We start from the raw sequence: 20,057 nt of genomic DNA, 5'->3' as shown, positions 1-20,057 counted from the left end.
TCCGCTTTTAGCTCGATAAAGTTGTTCCAGTAATTCTCCAAGTTCTTTAATCCGACCGAAAAACTCATTTCAGCGAGTCTGCAAAGTAGGCCTTTGTGTTCAGCGTCTTCATTCGTTCGAATTTCTGCTCAGCGACAGATTCTTATATTTGAAATCCAAAAAATGAAATAATACTAAACTAGAGAATACGGTGAACGGGGCAGCAGTTCGTAGCCAAGTTCGACCAATTTGGCCGTGACGATAGTGGTGTGGGCCAGTGCGTTGTCATGGTAGGACATTTTTTTTCTTTTTGAAATTATACCATTTTTTCTGTGTCCCTTCTCCGCGTAGTCGATCTAGAATAATACTTTGTGAGTCCCCAAAAAACGGTGGCCATCACCTTTCCGGCTGATAAGACAGCTCGTCCATCCGCCTTCTTCTTTCAAGTCGGTTAGCTGGGTGAAATGTACTTTTTCGACTAATCTTTGGCTGCTGATGTATTACGACGGCCAATATTGACAGCTGTACGTACTTCTTAATTTCTTTAACGAGTTTTCTGTAATCGTTTTGACCTTCTCAAGGTAGTCGAGCTAAATCACACCTTGTGAATCCCAGAAAATGACTACAATCTTCTTTCGTACCGATAGATCACGACGACCGTCTTTTTTCGTAGCGATAGATCAGTCCTGGCCTTCGTTGAAACATGTTCGACGGATGTGTTTTACTGTTAAGACTGTTTAGTTTCAGGTTTAGTCGATGGTTTCGAAAGTCAAAATAGATCTACGAGTCCGAGTTTAGAAATTTCGATAAAAAATTTTACTAAAATATACACGAAGCAAATTTCTCTAGGTGGAGTGGCCCTGTAGAGTGGTAGGCCAAGTCATTAAGGCGTTACCCTCGTATATATACGATATACTTACATATGTATCTCTTGTAGAATTGATGATTTTTCTCAATATTATAAGCAAAAAAATAATTTAGCAATAGGTTAGGATGACAAGTCAACAGGAAATGGGAAGGTAAAGTACGCTATCAGCTAGCTGACATGCAACAAATCACAACACACTATACAGTTTGTTTGTGGCCAATTAAAATTGCTGTTTTTTCGTCTCACGCAATAAGCTAACTAAGTAACGCCAGCAATGCAAATTGTTAAAATAAACTAAAAATTAAAAAAAAAATTAAAAATAATATACTTTCACTACTGAGTGCAGTAGTATTCGTTAAACGCGTTTTAATTCATTTAATAGTAACTAATTTCAACTATGAAACTATTTGCAAATTAAGAACAATAATAAAAAAAATTATGAAAAAATAAAAAGTTAAATTTTTTGTTTAATTTTAGGCACTTTTAAAAATTTGCTCGAAATTTTTTTTAGATTTTGTTTGGTTTGTAAGTCACACGCACTCACCTCGCGATGACCTATTTGGGAGCGGCTGGATGTGGATACTGTGTATATGCCTCATCGGGTGATGCAGCTGTGCTAGCCTGTTCGGAATCTGTCATTGGCATTGTTGGAATAATTGTTGGTTGTGCATAATATGGATAAGTTGGACTAATATACTGTAATGATGGAGAGAAATTCTATAAAAAAATCAAATAAAGAAAGAAAAACAAATTTCATATTTAACGGTTAATATTCACTTATTAATGGCCAGAACGATGATGATGATGATCATGATCATGATGATGATGATGATAAAGATGCATAGAAATTTTTGATTTAGAATTTCAGTTGCAATTATTTTATATACAAAATTTGTGTATGGAAATGGAGAGAGGACAAGGTGGATGATGTAATTTTTGCTATTTCATGTTTATATATTCTAGATTAAGTACTATATGTAATAAAACAAATTGTTTCTTCATTTACAAAAATCAAAAAAAATAAATAATGGCAAAAAACTTTCATCTTTCACCTTCAGCAAAAGTTTTCTCAAAAAATTAAAATAAAAATTTATAAAAACATTGAATTACAATCTCATAAACTTTTGTGCTGTTGTACGAAATTGTGTTGTTGTAATTCAACTTGAACCAAACGTGTTATTTACACACACACATACAATAGAATGTTTGGTAAACTTTGTGACACAACAAAAAAATCGATTTGTGCTTCGAAAAAGAATTTGATTGCGAGAATGCTCAGCAATTGCTGTAATGCCATAAGTCACTTGTGCTCTGTATGAATGTGGATTTTTTATTCACTTTTATACAAGTAAATATATGTATGCGAGTGTCTGGCTGAACGGTTCGTAACGTGCATATTTCAAAAATGAGTGTACTTTCTGCAAAATGTTAGACTACTCGAAATTTCTACTCACTCAAATTCACTAATATTAGTAAATGTTAGATTGTAGTTTATACTTACGGAATTGCCAATTTGCAATGTGGCTAATTGTGGCACCATTGGTCCATATGGCACAGACGGATCACCACTGACCATCATCGAGATGCCGCGTGGTTGCACCTGATTTACAGCGTCTGGTTTGTAGGATGCGACGCCCAATTGTGGGGCAGCAGCCATTTGTATGTACTGTGTGAGAGAAGACATTACAACATGTTAGAGATTTTTTAATAATTGAACGTAAGCATTTTTATTGTATGGAAAAAGTAAAAAAATTGTCAAAAGTCACTGAAATAACTCTGTGACTCCTTCTCTGCAGATATACCGGCGAGGGAGTTGTGGGTGAGAAGAAGCCATTGGAGGAGAGGGGCAGTGAGCTTCTTTACGGATGCGTCAAAGCTTGAAGGAAAGATTGGTGTAGGGGTTTACTGTCAGGAGCTGATAGAGTATCAACTCCAGATGCAGACTTCCTGACTTAAGGACTAAGATAGCAGCAGATTTACTGCTCCGGAGTGCAGCCTCTTTCAGAGAAGTGACCATCCACTTAGAGAGCAGGACGGCGATACAAGCCGTGAACTCATTAACAGTGCGTTCTGGGCTGGTCAAGGAAGGCCTAACCTCGCTATCAATAGCATGGAGTATTTTTGTGATAAGGCTGGTTTGTGTAGCGAGCCACAGCGAAATCGCAGGTAATTGTAAGGCTACTGAGCTATCAGTAGAATGGGAGTGGGTTGGTGCTCCCGTATCCTTTTGTGTTCCACTACTAGATAGCTGGGATTCGTGGGAGCTTGGCCAGTGCTGGCCATCGGTACATGCGCTGTCGGAAAAAGCCTTTTGGCCCAAGATTGATCGCAAGAGATCTAGTGATCTTTTTGCTCTCAGTAGGGCTAGCCTTTCCCCAGTTTTGGGACTTTTAACAGGCCATTGCACTATTGGCGTTTAAACTGCAAGGTTGGGAATTTTAACAGACGCCATTTGATGAGGTGGAAACAACTCAACACATCCTTCTTGACTGTCCCGCGTTTGGGAGGTCAATACTTAAACACTTGGAAGCGCATGCCTTCAGGCATCCTACCGATTTGACGGGTTAAAATCATACACTAAATACTACGATGAAATATCATTTGTGTTGTATTTCACTTACTTGATCCTCAACTTGTGGTATTTGCTGTGTCATCATATAACCGGGTATCCATTGCGAACCAGTCGTCATTGGATAACTGCTAACCGGTGGTGCACTAAAACGTGAATACGGCACGCCAATTGGTGTGCCAACATTAACACTAACACCATTCTGTTGCATAGTCGGATCATAGGTGACCGGCATCCCTTCGGTGGGATCACGCCACGTTCGCGCATTTGGATCAGGATTCTTATAGAGATTCTTCTTTTTTGGACCACCATCGGCGAATTTAACCAAAAGTGGATCTTTGGCACCCTGTATTGTATTACCATTGAATATCTGTATGATTTGCTCACACTTCTCACGACTCTCCATGCGTGCAAAGCCAACACCTTAGAATAACATAAGAGATTATATGAAATTAATTTGTATTAAGCTGTATTATGCTGTCAAGAGAGTTTACCTTTTGAGTTCATCTGCTGATCGCGCAATATGCGAGTCGACACAACTTGCCCATATTTCGAGAGCATATTCTCCAAGTCCGTCTCTTTGAAGTGTGGTGGCAAATTTGCAATGTACAAATTTGTGGGATCCTGTTCTTGTTGCTGTTTCGTGAATTGCCATTACCATTAACGGTATAATCGCGTGTTGACAGGTGTGTTGTATGTGCGTGTGTATTTGTGGGCGTGGTCATATATGTATATAATTGTTAAAATGTGATGAGTAAACGAATATTTCGTTGAATTTGTTTAATTTTTTTCGATTTTTTTCATATTTTTTATTTTTTATTTTTGTTGCATTTACAGTGCCACAGTAAAGTAAAACGTACAAAGCATATCGAGCGCAATGTATTTGTGTTTGTATATTGCAAGTGTGGTTATATTTTTTTTATGTTGATAATGGTATATATTAGTTGAGTGTTGTTGTTGTTGTTTCATTTAAACAAAGTGTAGTGTTTTGGTGCATTTTTGTGTTGTTGTTGTGGAGTTTTGTAGTTGTTATTATTTTAGAACGCCGCAGTTTTCGTAAACGTTGCATTACACGAGCATTAGATGAAGAAATATTTGGAAATAGAACAGTGATTGGTTAGTTAAATTTCATTTTTGGGCTGATATTTTTGGAAAAGCGTGTAAATGTCAGTATGTATGTATGTGTATATATGTAAATATGTGTTATATAGTATAAAATTTGTATGCATGTAAATACCTAGATATATGTATATACGTTTGTATGTATGTATATGCTTATGTATATGTGTGTGTTAATTATGCCTGTGTAGTGCTGGTCTTCAATGTTACTTCATTTTGTTAGTGTACGTAAATGATATTACTTATATAACCTATTCATATACTTACAGAGTATTCTATTTATTAATTATATATTTACATATTTCATATCAGAAGTGTGTGTGTGCTTGCCTTAGTAAATCATCAGTATTTTTACTCACAAAAAGAATTTTTGTCTTTGATTAAATTAATTAAAGGAAAAACAATTTATTTAATTTAATAATTTTGTTCATTTAAAGCACATATAGCCAAGATATCATTATAAAAACCAAAATATTTAGATATGTGCTAGTTTCTTCTTCAATATATTGCCTTACTTGGGCACAGTGGCCAGTAATGATTTACTCCCATGTTAAAAGTACCTGTTTTGCTGAACGATAGGTTGCTATGAAAAGTTCTCAATTAATAAACTGCTGGTTTGTTGATTTGTACTCCCCATAACATTGCTTTCTTGAAACCTAAAAATACTAAAGGTAATACTATTTGAGCAACATTGATAATGCCAAGAGAGTATTGTGAGCAGTCTTCTCAATGCGCGAAGAGTCGATTAAGTTCTTGGAAACAAATTCTTTGATACTAAAAGTCATCCCGAACCAGATCTCTATCAATTTAACAGAAAAAAACTATTTTATTTTTAAGCGTCAGTGTCAGCGGAACGCACAACTTAGATAAAATTTGTTCTCAAGTGTTGCCTTTGGTTTTTTGATATTTTCGGATACCATTTAACTAATATTGTAGAACTAATCTTAAGGCGCTTACTTTTTAATTAACATCGTTGGTCTAGAAATACTAAAGTTTTTGTTGGTTAGGAATTTTGCCATTTTTTTTTTAGATATTAATAAATAATATACAGTTTAGCGCTATTTCAACAAATTTTAATTTTATGAAAAGTTTCAGTATCGATATTGTTCTACAGATCAGACTTACATACGTCCATCTTAGCAGCTGAAATATATTCTCTGGTAGATTTTTACAAACAACTGTATTATTAACAATTATAAAAGCAAATAAAATGACTACAGTTAGTTAAAGGAGTCGCCAAACCACACTCTAAACCGCTATGGGTAGAATGGGAGCGGGTCCCTGCTCTTGTGTTCTACTGCTATATAGCTGGGTTTCGAAGGAGCTTGGCCAGCGCTGGGCCACCATCGGTACATGCGTTGTCGCAAAATCCAATTAGCCAAAAATCGAAGAAAACAGATCTAGTGATCTTTCTGCACTCAGTAAGGCTAGTCTCACCCTAGTTGTGAAGCTTTTAACAAGTCATTGCCCTATTGGCGTCCATGCTGTGAAGGTGAAATTCTTACCAAACGCTATCTGCAGAAGCTGTATGGAAGAAGATGAAGTGGAAACAACTCAACACTTCCTTTTTGATTATCCCGCGTTTGGGAGGTCAGGACTTAAAGCGCATACCTTCAGACATCCCACTGAACTGGCGGGAGTAGAAATTAAACGCCTGTGCAAATTTGTATTGGCTACTAAGCGTTTTGCTAATTTATAAGTTCGAACACAGGAGTTCTTCTTTTCTATGGCTTCACAAAGGACTACATATAGCAGTCCACGTGCGATCTTTGATCAGCCATCTAACCCAACCTAGTTAATCAAAATCTAAAAGACTACGTATATCTAACATAGTTTGAGGTTAGGTATGAACATAAAGCTTATTTATAATATAATTTCTCGCTTAAGTTTTAAAAAAGTAAATGAAAGGTGATACCGTATCTGATGAGTATCCTTCTGACCTTATCATGCATATTTTCGAAGAGGTTGTAATATTTATGAAGTCAGTTTTTTGAAGTTTGGAATAATCGTCTATATAACAAAATCTTTTAATTTTAATGAACCCACGTGCACACACACACTTTTTATATATCCTTAGTGAATCTTAAACAGTGTTAGTTACAAAAGATTAATATTATAAAAGCTTATGGTTTGTTCTTTTGTTGTGCTATTACTGTATACACAATAGGTGAAATGCGAAAAAGTTAATTAGCATATCCATTGAGTTTTGGATAGTATGACAAAGTTCTTCTTTTAATATTATATGTGCGTGGGTTGAAAAAAAAGAGTACCAGCACGCAATCGGCCGCGTTTAAGTCATCATTAGGGCTATGTGTTCCCAAGAGGTAACCAATTTAGCCTTATTCAGTGACTTAATGGCTTCGATAAAAGCTCTAAATTTTTCAATGACTCTTAAGCTTGAACGTGAGTCATGGAAGATATACCGCCTCAACCAACCGAAAACTGAGCATTAAAAAAGGTTCTTAAGAAAAACCATAAGCTTAAAATATGTAATTTATAACCTTAGTTGCTTAGTAGTTTTAGTGACAAATAGAATATGAATTGATATACGCAAATATGTATATGTATACAAATGGATAATATAATACTTTTCATAAAGTTCAATAGTTCATGGGTTTATAAGGCCGGCGCAGTAGTAGCTTTTACTATTTGAAATGAAGTTTTATTCTCTGGACTAATCGGAAAAATATATTCTAATGACAAAAAGGGGTTATTTACGCAATTACTAAAAGTTAAATATTTTTCACTTAAATCTTTTTACTACATATGTAGTCCAAATTAAGTATTAAAAAATGGTCTAGTATGGTTGATTTAATGGTTTAAGAAAAAATTCAATTTGTACAACTTAGTACTAGAAACTATATATTAAATGTTAATTACATTATGTAATAATTATAATTTTTTTCTGTTGAATGTTAAATCATAAATGGGTAGTCGAAAGGTTCAAGTGGTTTGTGGAGAGTTATATAGTGACTTCATAAGCAGCAGCAATAGATTGCACTATACTATTTTGTGCGAAATGACAACTTTTTCGAAAATGCTCTACAATTTCAGCTCTATATCAATTATATTGAACAGTTTTCAGAACTGTGTCAATTTATTTATTCTATTCTATGGTCTGTTCTGAGATAAAAATTGACTATTTGAGTTAGAAGATTATTTCTTCTATTTCAGTACTATACTCGAAACTAGTCTCTTCTCACATTAAAAATTGTTATTTCAGAATTGGATTTTGGTCTTTTCAGTAATCTCCTCTAAGAATTTGAGAGTTAGAAAATCATTTCTGGAATTTTTTTCAAAGCTGCGGTCTTTTAATTAAAAAAATTAATTTTTGAGAGTCTTTTCTAAGATTAGAAAATAAAATGTGAGATTTGGAAGATTTTTGCATCTGTTTTGCGATTTTCCAAGACAAAAAATGTCTAGTTGAGAGTTTGAAGATTATTTCTTTAATTCTGTAGTCTCTACCGAAAATACATATTAATTGCCGAAAGTTAGAATATTAATTCCTAAATTCCATAGCCTCTACTAGGATTTGAGCTTTAGCAGATTACTGTAGTCTCTTCTAGTGTTAAAAATGACTGTAAGAGAGCTAGAACATTATGACTTCTGAGTTAAAAAATTACTATTTGAAGTTTAGAAGTTTATTTTTTTAATTCTGTATGCTTTTCTATGATTAAAAATCAGGATTATTTAAAAAAAACTATTTCTTCTGCTCCGCAGCCTTTTTGGAAATAAAAAAAAGAGCGAAATAATGTATTCTAATGCGAGAATTTTCCAAAGTACAAAACCGCTCAATTTTCTCTGATATAAGTGCAATAGAAATAAGAAAGAATCTGGGCTCTCAGAGTAAACACGCACTTTAGAAAATTAGAGAGATATTTTGTATATTCTTCTAGTTATATAGGGCACCGCAGTATATATTTCTGAGACTAATATCTTGGAAACAAATAGAAGCACTTGTTAATGCTAAGTTTAAAAACATAGTCTAGAAATGAATAGTAATGTAAACTTCTCTCATATGTTCTGAAAAGAAAGTTAGTTTTAGGATTTTGGTTCTCTTTAATCGCATGGATTCTCTCCAAATGATTATGTTTTTGATTTAATTATCATGTATTACGTTTATGAAGTTCTACACTTTCCAAATTTAAATTTAATTATGTATTACATAATACATAATGAAGAATCCTTTCGACTACATAATTTATGTAGCTTTTGTTTCGAATTTTAACATTCTAGTATTAGTCACAATTAAGAAAATCATTAGAACGTTACTATTTTTTTTTTTGAAAAATATTTAGGTACTCATCAAAATTATAACTAACTATGTAAACTCTATTTAATTCTATACAAAAAAGAGATGAATGTGTAAATGGTTTCTTTATATAGGAAGTATTTTGGTTGTGTTGAGTTGAGATAACTACGTTCCGATATGTTCCGTTTCGCTAATTTTATGTTTTTTTTTGTCAATTTTAAGGTTAATGTTACTGTGATTGTGCGTGAAGGATGATGTATGATTCCCCGCTTCAATACTTTTGTCTTTTTTTACAGTAGTTTAGGAAGTTTATTTACACACTTGGCTTTGTAGATATTTGAAATAAATATTGATTTTTTTTTTAATTTTTGTAGCAATAAAAACAACAATAAGCCTTTCCCTAACTTAAAATAATTATTTATAAAATTTTGCCTTAAATTATGAATGAGAAGAAGTTCATTTGAAAGTCAAATGTTTGTAATGCACATCAACTCGAAGATCTGATTCTAGTTAGATTTAAAAAACAAGCTCTTTTATTTATCAATTGTCAATTTAATTTGGGAACTAAGCATATGTATATTTAGATATAATATTCGCTCTATTTCAATTTTTTGTTTCAACATAAACCAGTTGAGAATTACTGACAAATTAATGACCGGCCTCACAAATACAACTCTGTGTGATTATCGCCCTATCATGCTCAATTTAATGTCGTGTATTATGTATGATGAATAACTGAAAATTCTATTTTTAATATTTCCTAAACAAAACTACTCATAATTTACTAAATACGCTCTCTTCAAAGTCAACACTTTTACTAAATTTACATTTAAAATAAATACTAGTTTTGAATTGATTATTTGCTAGATATTTACGCTAAAACTGTTTATAAAAATACATAAAGAATTAACTTACTAAGTACTTATATACTTATGTTTTTCAAAGGCTAGATTTTTTGTTTTCGGTTTTAATAAGTAATGGTACTCAGTTACCTACGTTCCGGAGCACAAACTTCTAAATTATTTTTGTTTCTTTACTGCTAAAGGAATCATTGGAGAAAGTAAATACTCAGTTTTATATATTTTGTATACAACTTTTTATAATAATAATAATCAAAGAGTATGACTTGCTTCGGAAGATCAAATACGAAATTGAGATGTTGAGAGAGAGAGAGAAAGAGTTTAGATTAACGATGGCATTAGATCAATATGCAACACAAAATTTCGGATTTTATACTAAAATGTGTACTGAAATTGAGACACTAATTGGTTAGCTGCGAACCGTTGAGGTTAAGTTCAGTTACGGTATCTAAACTTATACTATCTTTTCGATTATAAAGAAGTTTTGGGCAAACATATTAAGAGAATATGAAAGCATTGCGATAGGCAAGGATATTGTAAGCTTTATTCTAGTAACAAACAGTTATTTTTAGCTATCTACATATATACTGTAATGATAACCAAATCGGTAGTGATTATTCAGCAAAAAAGCTGAGAATGTGACAACCGCCGTAGTTTACGGATTTTAGACATATTATTAAGACTTTGTAGATTTGATTATTATTAACTGATACATACATATAATATATGATTTAAAAAGACTTTACTTCATATAAAATTATTAAAAATGACAATTCATCGCTTGTAACAACATAATATTTGGATCAATGAAAATGAAAGCTTTGAGGAAAGCTATCATAACTGGACAAAGAAAACTTTTAAGAAAGCTTCTAATTTATTTTTAATAAAATTATTACAATTGCGAGTTCGTTCTTTAAATTATATTATTCCGTACAAATGAAAGTTTTTGTGAAAGCTTACACCATAGCTATTACGAAAAAACTAAAAAAAGGCAGTATATGCTTTGAAGTACGAGTATATTATTCCGCTCAAAGTTAATGAAAACTTTGGTGAAACCTAATAATATATTTGTATTGGAAAAAAGAAAATCAACTGCTTTTTTAAGTATATTGTTCCGTACAACATTAAGAAAGCTTTTGCGAAAGCTTTCAATTTTTTTTGTATAGAATTATTAAAACTGACGATTTTTCGCTTCAAATATGATATTTCGTTCTACGAAAGGAAAGTTTTTGTGAAAGCTTTTTATGAACATGACAAGGAAAGCTTTTGTGAAAGCTTATCATATATTTGTAAGGAAAGAATTTGACATGAAAGCTTGTTCTTTGAAATACATTATTTCGTACAAAGCTTACGAAAGTTTTTGTGAAAGCTGTATGTATTTGTAGTGAAATCATTCAATAAATTATTATTTCCTGTATTAATTGTTATCTTACTATTTACTACGATTTTAAGTTTTTATCGCGCATTATGAACATTTCCAAAAATTCTGCCTCTCTCTGCTTCTCTCTGTCACTCTACAAGTGTATTGAGCCTTCCAAAGCTTACTCAAACTACAGCTACATACATTCATAAGCTCGAATATAATTGCCATATCAATGATATGCTATTTAAGTACGAGTATATATGTAGGTATATATAAGATTTAAATTTTACGCTAATTAACAATTACATATATAACCAAAAAAGGAGAACTATTTATACAAAAAAGTAAAATAAATAAAAATAGAGTAACATACATACAAGTATAAAATACATGTACCAATAATGTCTATTTGAAAATTTCACTAATGATTCAACTACATTTGTTTCAAGTATGTTTTTGGTTTCTATTACTAATATTTAAGGTTATGGGATTTTGGGAGCACTACAAATATGAACTAAGAATCAGGAAAAAAAGTAATGAAAAAATAGTCGAAGATATTAAAAACTAAAGTTGAATTGAAACTCATTTTATAATTTAAAATCGAAGTATATGGCAGCACTACCTAATGTATTTGTATTTGCTACGAACATGTACGAATTTAGCTTAAGTTACCTCGCTTGAGCACGTCAATATGCGTGAAGAGCTATGCTTTGTAAAATTTCTTCGTAAAAAATTAAAGGTTTACATAGAAAGTGATTAAAAATGTTCGCAGATTTCCAAGAATTCATACCTATACAGTACCTTTAGTGTAGTGCATTTATTTTCGGACAGCTGGCTAATAGTGTCCTGGCTTGTTTTCTAAATTCAATATAATTTCACCGTTTTCTTTCCAACGAATTAGGGAACAATACAGGCGGACATGCTTTGTTTCATATAAAATTTGCTGGAAATGTAATTATAATGCCGTCTAGCAACTACCATGGCAATTGGCTAAGTTACTAACGTATGCACATCGATACGTTGCAACAATGTGGAGAAGACCTTACACACACATATAAACACATTTGCAGGAGGGAGTGCTGCAATGCAACAGCGAATAAAGCCATTTTCCTTTTATGATCCATCTTGTGGGCGCATAAAAACGCTATTAAAATTAAAGACGCTGAAGTGAGCGTAACGCCAAGGAACGCCGTGACAATAGATGTGAACGCCAATTTTTGGGGTGGCAGTTCTTTGAACTCATTACTCATTACTCGTAACAAGCGTACGAGTGTGTGCATTGTTGTTGCTTGAAGAAAGCTCACAGGCGACCAACAGGATGTGGTGCGTGCTTTTGTTCTTATTTGTATGTGTGTGGGTAGACATGTGTATGAGTATTTCCCGAAGCAATTAAGTGGCTTTGTGTGAAACGCTCCGCGATACAATGTAGTCAATCTATAAATGTGTTTGCTGGCTTATTTGTTGTTGGCACTGAAGGCGATAATTAGAGCAATGAACGGTATAGTCCTTATATGGACGTTAATATAACGTCGGACTTAAGTTTGTGGGGAGTGGCGGACACAAGTTGAATGCAATGGGGGTTTTTATGCAGCATTTAATTAGTTATACAAAGAATTTGAAATTTTTGGAAGGCAGTAATACCTTTTAAGTATTAATTCATAAAATTATATGGATAATTATTGTTGTTGTTAAGATTTAAAAGTTTTAATTTAATAATATTTTTAGCCGCGATATGAGTGCCTTGCTGAGGTATAAAAGTCTCCAAATAATAGTGGAGAGTGGTCAAGATTCACTGGTTCGTTCAGGTGACGTAAACCCGTAGTCGTGGGAACCAATATACAAGTACTTGTACGTAATTGCCTGACTGGTCGTTACTATATTACAAAATGAATTAGTTATGCTGTATTCTACATTTTGTGGAATAGAAAAATTTGTTAGTTTCAAAAATTTTGCTATTGGTCCAAAGTGGACTAGTTGCACAGTAGTCTAAATTTTGTGAAAAAATGTATGTTTTCAGTCAATTTTAAATTTGTTGATGCTTATTTAATGCAGAAAAAACGATCTTCTAGGAACTGGCCCAATATGTACTCGTTTTGTACTAGTCTAAATAAATTCTTACTGACTTCGACTTTAGTTGAGAACAATTAAAAACAGAAAATCAGCTTTACCACAGTCAATTTAGGTTCGAAAGTCTAGAACACACATGTTAGTTATCTTAAACGAGAAGGTACTGTGGGATTACATGAATCACATAATTCAAAGCGCTAACAAAACTGCACAGAGCAGACGAAAATAATCAAAAAATACCCAAAAACTTAGTTTTATAAATAAACAACTTTTCCAAAAAAAAAATAAGACTTATTGCTGTTTTTTATCATTAAAAAATATCGAGAGAATATCGAACCAAATGAAAATATCAATAACAAAACCAAAAGAAAGAAATATAAGTTTATATAAAAGAGAAAAAAAATATAGACCAACTATATAGAAGTGGGGGTGGGGGGTGAGTATTACTTGCATGCAAACAAACGTACAATGGCCGGCCTATGAAGCACCCAGATACCCACTTTGGCCATCTGAGCTTGAACGCCCTTAGCTTGTAGACCCTTGACGGCACCCTCGGCATATGCTGGCAACTCGAAGTCGACAAAGCCATAACCTGAAACGAAAGAATATTTTGTTTTTGTTTTCGGCACGTGAGATAAGCGTGTTTATTTTTGCATAATGTTTATTGCGATTCAAACAAAGAAAGTTCCCGTTTCGAAAAAGTGTGCATTTTATGTTTAATGAGTATAAAGTTTATTTCAAACAGTTATGAGTGGGTAGAAAGCATTTATGTGGAATTGAACCAAAAGTAAGAAAAAAATGTGGAAAAATTTTAAGTTTTTTATTTAGAAACAAAGGAAAACAAAAACAAAATTTTCATTGAGATAAAAGAAAAACAAACAAAAACACAAGAGATTAGCATTGTTTATTATAATTCGATAGTGGTACTATAAATTTGAGTGATCTGGTTGAAAATCGAATAAATAAGCCTATAACAAAATACGAAATTCGAAATAGATATATTGTATATAGAGCATGCTCTTTATGCAAAGATATTATTGATTATTTGAAAATTTTATTAGAATTTATATAATAATTATTTAAAATATATATAAAAAGGATTTTTTATAATTCATTATACAAAAAAAAAAAACAATTTTATATTTATATGTAGATCTCCAAACTTTATGTATTCTTTCCATTAAAATTAATATTTTTTCATCAGCCATTTAATTATATGTCTTTACAAATATTTTGTCTTTAATTAACTAAATTAATTTTGAAAAATATTTTTTTAATAATATATTTTTTCTTTTAATTAATTAATTTAATTTTGTAGAATATTTTTTGTAATATTTTTTTTGTATCATTTGTTTGCATACATTGGACTATTTAATTAAAATTTAATATTATTTTGAACTGTTACTAATTAATTTAATGAATTTTCGATTTGTATTTTGTTTTAGAGCTTAACAAATTTTCGGATTCTTACAACAAAAACACACATAAATAATAAAGATGAGAAATGGTGAAGAAAAAAAATACCTTTACATTTGTTTGTTGTTTTATCTAAAATAGCCTTGGTTGAAATAATCGTTCCATATCTGAAATGAAAATATTACATTTAATTTTTAATGAAATATAATTGTAAAATTTATAATTTTTATGCACATTATAATATAAAATTTTTGACTAGGAGCTAATTACCAATAGTAATTATATTTAATGGGTTAGTCGTGCATTTTCTAAAACAAACTGATTCCTTTTGGCTTTAGTTAGCAAGTTTGGGATTTCAAATCTCGTTTTTTTTATTTTTTTTTATAGAATCACCGTTATTTGTTGAGGTACTCATGAAAACGGCGGTTTCGAAGATTAGCTCAGCCGCTACTCTCTTAGAGACTCTCAAAAACATGGTTACCATTTTATCACGAACTCAATTACTGCTGATTTGAGTGCCGCAAAGCATTCAGTGCTGGTCGTGAAATCATCGAAATCTTAGCTCATGTGAGCCATCCATCCACCACTGATAATGACGATAACAATAACAAGTGCGTGAAAATCTTCCCGTTGACATCAGAGTGATAGATGAGCACCTCAAGATTTCTTGTTGTTTGGCTCAAATCATTTTGATTAATGTTTTGGATATGAAGTGTTTCAATGCTATATGTACTTGTACTAAAATACCTAAATTTCTTATATTTATTAAACACATCATGTAAATGCAGTTTTTTGCCAGTATGGGTATAATTTGATCGGATAGTATTGAAACTTTCTGGTCTATAATATGGAAATTTAACTTTAATATAAATAGGGTAGAATCCAGAACAACACTTATTGTTTCACAGGGTTGCACAGGGTTGCATGTGGATTTTTATACCTATTTCTTGTCAATGCAATACTGATTGACAATTAGTGGTTTAATTGCTCAAACTTCCAGCAAAATATCAAAGCACATAGAATTCTTTTGCCTACTTAAATTTTCTTATTTCATAATCTAACTTTTATGTGCATAAAAATTCCAAATTTTCCACTTAAATCAATTCATGATGATCATTCGATACTTACTGTGCACACATAGATACTAAATCCTTATCGGTTGTGCCTTGTTGCAATCCTCTAATATACAAATTTGTTTTTGACAATTGTTCACCTTGTTGCTGTGTACCGTTACTAGGACCCATTGTTGTATTTGTATTGGTATTACTCAGACTAGTACTTAAAGTTCCGCTCTGTGAGCCGGTGTTTGATGAGCTGCTCGAGTTCGTATTACTTGGCGATGCTGCAGTTGGTACACGCTGACCGTACTGAAAATAAAGCAAAAGTGTGCAAGAATAAGTAAAAGCCATTAAATAAGCACAAAATATAGCAAATTATAAAAAAGTTTAAAAATTATAAAAATTTATTGACAATGTTTGTGGTAGAAAATAAGAAAAATTTTTTGAATATTCTTTGTTCGTCGAAATCTTACAAATACCGTATGTGTATATATCGATGTACTATATACTTTCGCGAAATAAAAACATGAAACTGAAATTCGAAAAATATATATATTTTATCATGAAATTACCCAAATTATTTTTCAGTTCCAGGTAATTACTTCCGAGCTCCTATTACCATATATCACGATCTCACTTAAATGATCTGCAGTGCACAAATTTTGCTTGTGAACTTTATGAATGAAGTTTTTATTAATTACCTTGTTTGTATTTATTTATTTTTAGAGATAAAACTAATGAAGGTGTTTTCTTCAATTTTCATTACACTCACATTTAATTGACTTCCGCTGACTATGTAATAACGTGCGAGAAAACACTTCACTGTGAGAAAAATACAGAAAAACAATAGAATTACGTAGCTCATTTTGAGAGATACGTAATTAATAACTGAACACAAATTAGGTTTTCAATTATAGCCTTAGCTATTGTACCATATTTACTCTGATTTGCCGATTGGAGTGTACTCGTGGCGATCTCTTTCTAATAAATTCCCACGCACGAGCGCGCAAGGCTAATTGCGATGAGTTGAGGCTTTGAAACTTTGAAACACATATTATGAATGAATATTCAGTTTAGCGGAAAAAATACAAATAAATACATGTATGTATAGGCTCATACAAAAAATGTACTGTTTGATCAACGGCAGCAAATCCTGGAAAGATTACTTTATCTAATATAAAACCTGCCACTAAATATCTTATCTATGAATATGTAGAAATGTCTAATTACATTATTGAGTACAGTAAAAAAATATTACACTCATGCCATAAAGATAGTTTAAAGCCTTTAACATGTTAGAATACCTGGATGTTTTTCCTTTATAACTTATTATAATACCTTTCAAAAATGTAAACGTTAGGAGAACTTGATTATGATCAGTTAGTTTGTATGACAGCTTGTTCGAGGATTATACCGCTCTTTTGAATAATTTCAATAATTCTATTCCAACTTTCGTCATGATATCTTGTCAAATAAAAAAGTTCTCCAAACAAGAACTCGATTTGGATTTGTCACTTTGAATGGCAATAAACGCGTTCCTATTGAAATAGGAACGCTACAAAAGTAGACCGATAGGTGCAGTAGACGACGTCTTATTTTTTCCCGCCCTCTTGACACATCTCTTCAGTAATGTTTGCCATTTCATTCTGGAAAGATACACGATCCAACAACTAGTCGACATTATTAAAATTTACTAGCGAAATTCGGGGTCAGTGGCCTCAATTTTAAGAATGACCAATTTATGGTCGTCATAATCGTCCTGTCAGATCAACAATTGAGCGTCTAGTGGGAAAATTTGAATCCACAGGCACAGTACAAAATATTCTCGTCCTAGTGAGACAAAGAAGTTCCCGTAGTTTCGAGAATATTGCTGCCGCGAGCTCATCAATTGGGGAAGACCCAAATCAGTTTCTCATATGTTGTTCTCAAGCTAAAAAATTTGGCCCACATCCTTACAAGATTAAATCGACACAAGAACTGAAGCCGTATGACCACCAAAACCTTCGTATGTTCGTGAATTGGGTTGAGCAACAACTTGAAAATGATCCGGATTTTTATCGAAAAATCATCTTTAGCGATGAGACTCATTTCTAGCTGAATGACTTCGTCCATGAGTCACCATTGCATCCCGAAAAAATTACGGTTTAGTGCTATTTATGAACTGGCGGCATCATTGGCATCACCAAAAACATGATTTTAAAATTTATGCAGAGAATTCGATTTCGAAATCCTTAAAATTGCTGAACTTTTTTGTAAACACTTGAGAAATACTTTAATAATCTATGCATTGCCACATGCATACTCGGCAAAAATTATTCGGTTCCAGAGTAGTCCACAAAATACTCCACCGTGATGCAACAGTGGTCCAACTCGTGTCTATATACTAGCCTATTTCTACAAGTAAAATCAGTTTTGAAAGTGATTTCCAAAATACAACAAGGAGCAGTGATTTCAGACTAGTAAGAAAATAAATACCAATAGGCACTCTATAGAGTACTCCAAATAACACGCAGCGCTGGATTATATGGTCAGGTATTAGAGCACCGCAATGGCAATTAGCTTTGGAGTAGGTTATGCTCCAAGTACTTTTTCATTCTCTCTTTAGTTTTGCTTGCTGGGTATAGTTCAACATAAATACCATACATACAGCGAGCACGTAAACATTTCAGCTTTCTTCAAGACATTTTTGCACTTGTCATTGCTTAGAATGTTTTTGTTGCGTAAAGTTGATGCGCGTGTGCTATTTTATTCGCACACACTACATATAAGTAAATCCAGTATGATAACTGCTATACTATCGATATGTACGTACACATCTGTGTGTGCGCAAACACGTACATTTGTATGCGTGTTTGCGTGCTTGTTTGCTGGCGTCACATAAAACTAAGTCATCCGCCATCAGTGATATAATTTCATTATCAGAGAAGTTCATTGGCATGAAGAATGCGAACAACATGGAATGCGATCAAATGAATGAACAATAACAACTATAACAATAAATTGATAGTTTTTTTCTGTATATAAAAATATATATGTTTTTTTTTTAGATAGCTGCTTGTAAAGAAATTCTATTGTGCGCAAGTATTATGAAGAAATGGAATTTTTATATAGTTCACTGTTATTTTATATACTTACTGCAATTTTTTGTAAGATATATATGAACTATTATTAACATAAGTTAATTTTGAAAACTTATTTTTCTCGTTGACCAAAATTTACTAATTATTTACAAATACAAAACCTTCAGAAAAAGCTTTAGTAACTCGAAGAGCCGCAGCTCAATAGTGTTTAATTGCTAATGACAGTGTTGCTTTTGTTAAAATTTGGTTAAGTCCATGACTGATACCCAAGATAGGCGTCATACTTGGACTGTTAAAGACAATCTTTTTTTAAATTGAAAATTTCTATAGTTGCACCGCATGTGGCTATAAGATCTTAATATTAATTGTGACAAAAAAGCCCCCGGACATTGTAATTAAATTACCCGGTGAAATGATATTTAAAAAAAATGTATTTTGCCAAGAGAGTAGGACTGTCCTTAATTATTATATTATTCCAAATATGAGCACGGTCTGTCAAACAGTTTGCTTACACTAAGCCCTTAAGTCGATAAATCACGGTAGTGCCTTGCGATTTTTACACTGGATAAAAATATCGAACAAAGAGATTGTCTCAAATTTTGTATTTATAACCAAGTTTCGTGTGAGGAATCACTGTGAATATTGGAAAAGGCTTACGTTGATTCAGTTTTATCAAAAATACAAGCCTACAAGTCACACAGAGTTTCCAAAGACCAACGAGAGATCGATGCAAACATTCCTCGTTTTGGATGAACTTCGACTTTTTCCACTAATGAAAATATTAAAAAATTGAAATGAGAATATGGTGCTTGAAAATCGTCAGGCGTCGCGACATCTCTCACGAATCCGTTCGAATGATTTTGTGGGCTATTTTAGGTATAAAACGGGTTCTGGCTCGACTCGTTCTGATAAAGCTGGATTGTTCTCAAAAATAGTACCGTAAATCGGTCTCTTTGGACATGCTTGCTCGTGAGAGTTCCGATCTCACTTTCATGGAGAGCATTATAGACATAGGTTTATGAGTTTGACATGAAAACAAGTCAACAATCATCGGAATGGAGAGGAAAAACGAGTTGAAATCAGAAAAACCACGTTAAAGCCGCTCAAAAATCAAGGTAATATTTATTGTTTTTTTCGATATTCCTGGTTTGGTGCATCATGAATTTGTTCCGCAGGGACAGACGGTCAATAGTGATTTGGCCGCATTGAGGCGTTTGCGTGAGAACATCCGTCGGAAACGGTCGGGATTGTGGAAGAACAATTAATGGATTTTACACGATGATAATGCACCATCTTATTAAGCCACTATTGTGACTGAATTCAAAGCCAAAAACGCAATGAGTACCATCGATCAACCACCGTGGAAAAGATCAGTTAAAGTCTCAGCCACTTGGAAACGGAAATATTTGCTGAGGGTGAAGAGAAA

The 20,057-nt window shown here is 32.7% G+C and overlaps 1 protein-coding gene across 11 annotated transcripts in view; it reads right to left on the bottom strand.

Annotated features, from left to right (window-relative positions):
- Positions 1–20,057, bottom strand: part of LOC105223964 (protein alan shepard) — a 591,866-nt gene that overhangs the window by 10,673 nt on the left and 561,136 nt on the right. For 5 of the 11 annotated variants that reach the window (XM_049458185.1, XM_049458184.1, XM_049458183.1 and 2 more), the window contains 7 exons: positions 15,622–15,860; positions 14,602–14,660; positions 13,545–13,669; positions 3,911–4,052; positions 3,469–3,839; positions 2,349–2,513; positions 1,392–1,564 (listed from right to left, as the gene is read on the bottom strand). In XM_049458185.1, the coding sequence (XP_049314142.1) occupies positions 1,403–1,564; positions 2,349–2,513; positions 3,469–3,839; positions 3,911–4,052; positions 13,545–13,669; positions 14,602–14,660; positions 15,622–15,860 (1,263 nt within the window). In that variant the 3' untranslated portion in view covers positions 1,392–1,402. The remainder of the gene's footprint in view (positions 1–1,391; positions 1,565–2,348; positions 2,514–3,468; positions 3,840–3,910; positions 4,053–13,544; positions 13,670–14,601; positions 14,661–15,621; positions 15,861–20,057) is intronic. The other 6 variants (XM_049458179.1, XM_049458180.1, XM_049458187.1 and 3 more) reach the window with 6 other exon arrangements.

This window comes from Bactrocera dorsalis, chromosome 5 (genome assembly GCF_023373825.1).
Source record: "Bactrocera dorsalis isolate Fly_Bdor chromosome 5, ASM2337382v1, whole genome shotgun sequence".
Taxonomy (NCBI): Eukaryota; Metazoa; Arthropoda; class Insecta; order Diptera; family Tephritidae; genus Bactrocera; species Bactrocera dorsalis.
Note: the sequence above shows the minus strand (reverse complement) of the source record. Positions and strands in the feature narration are given on the sequence as shown.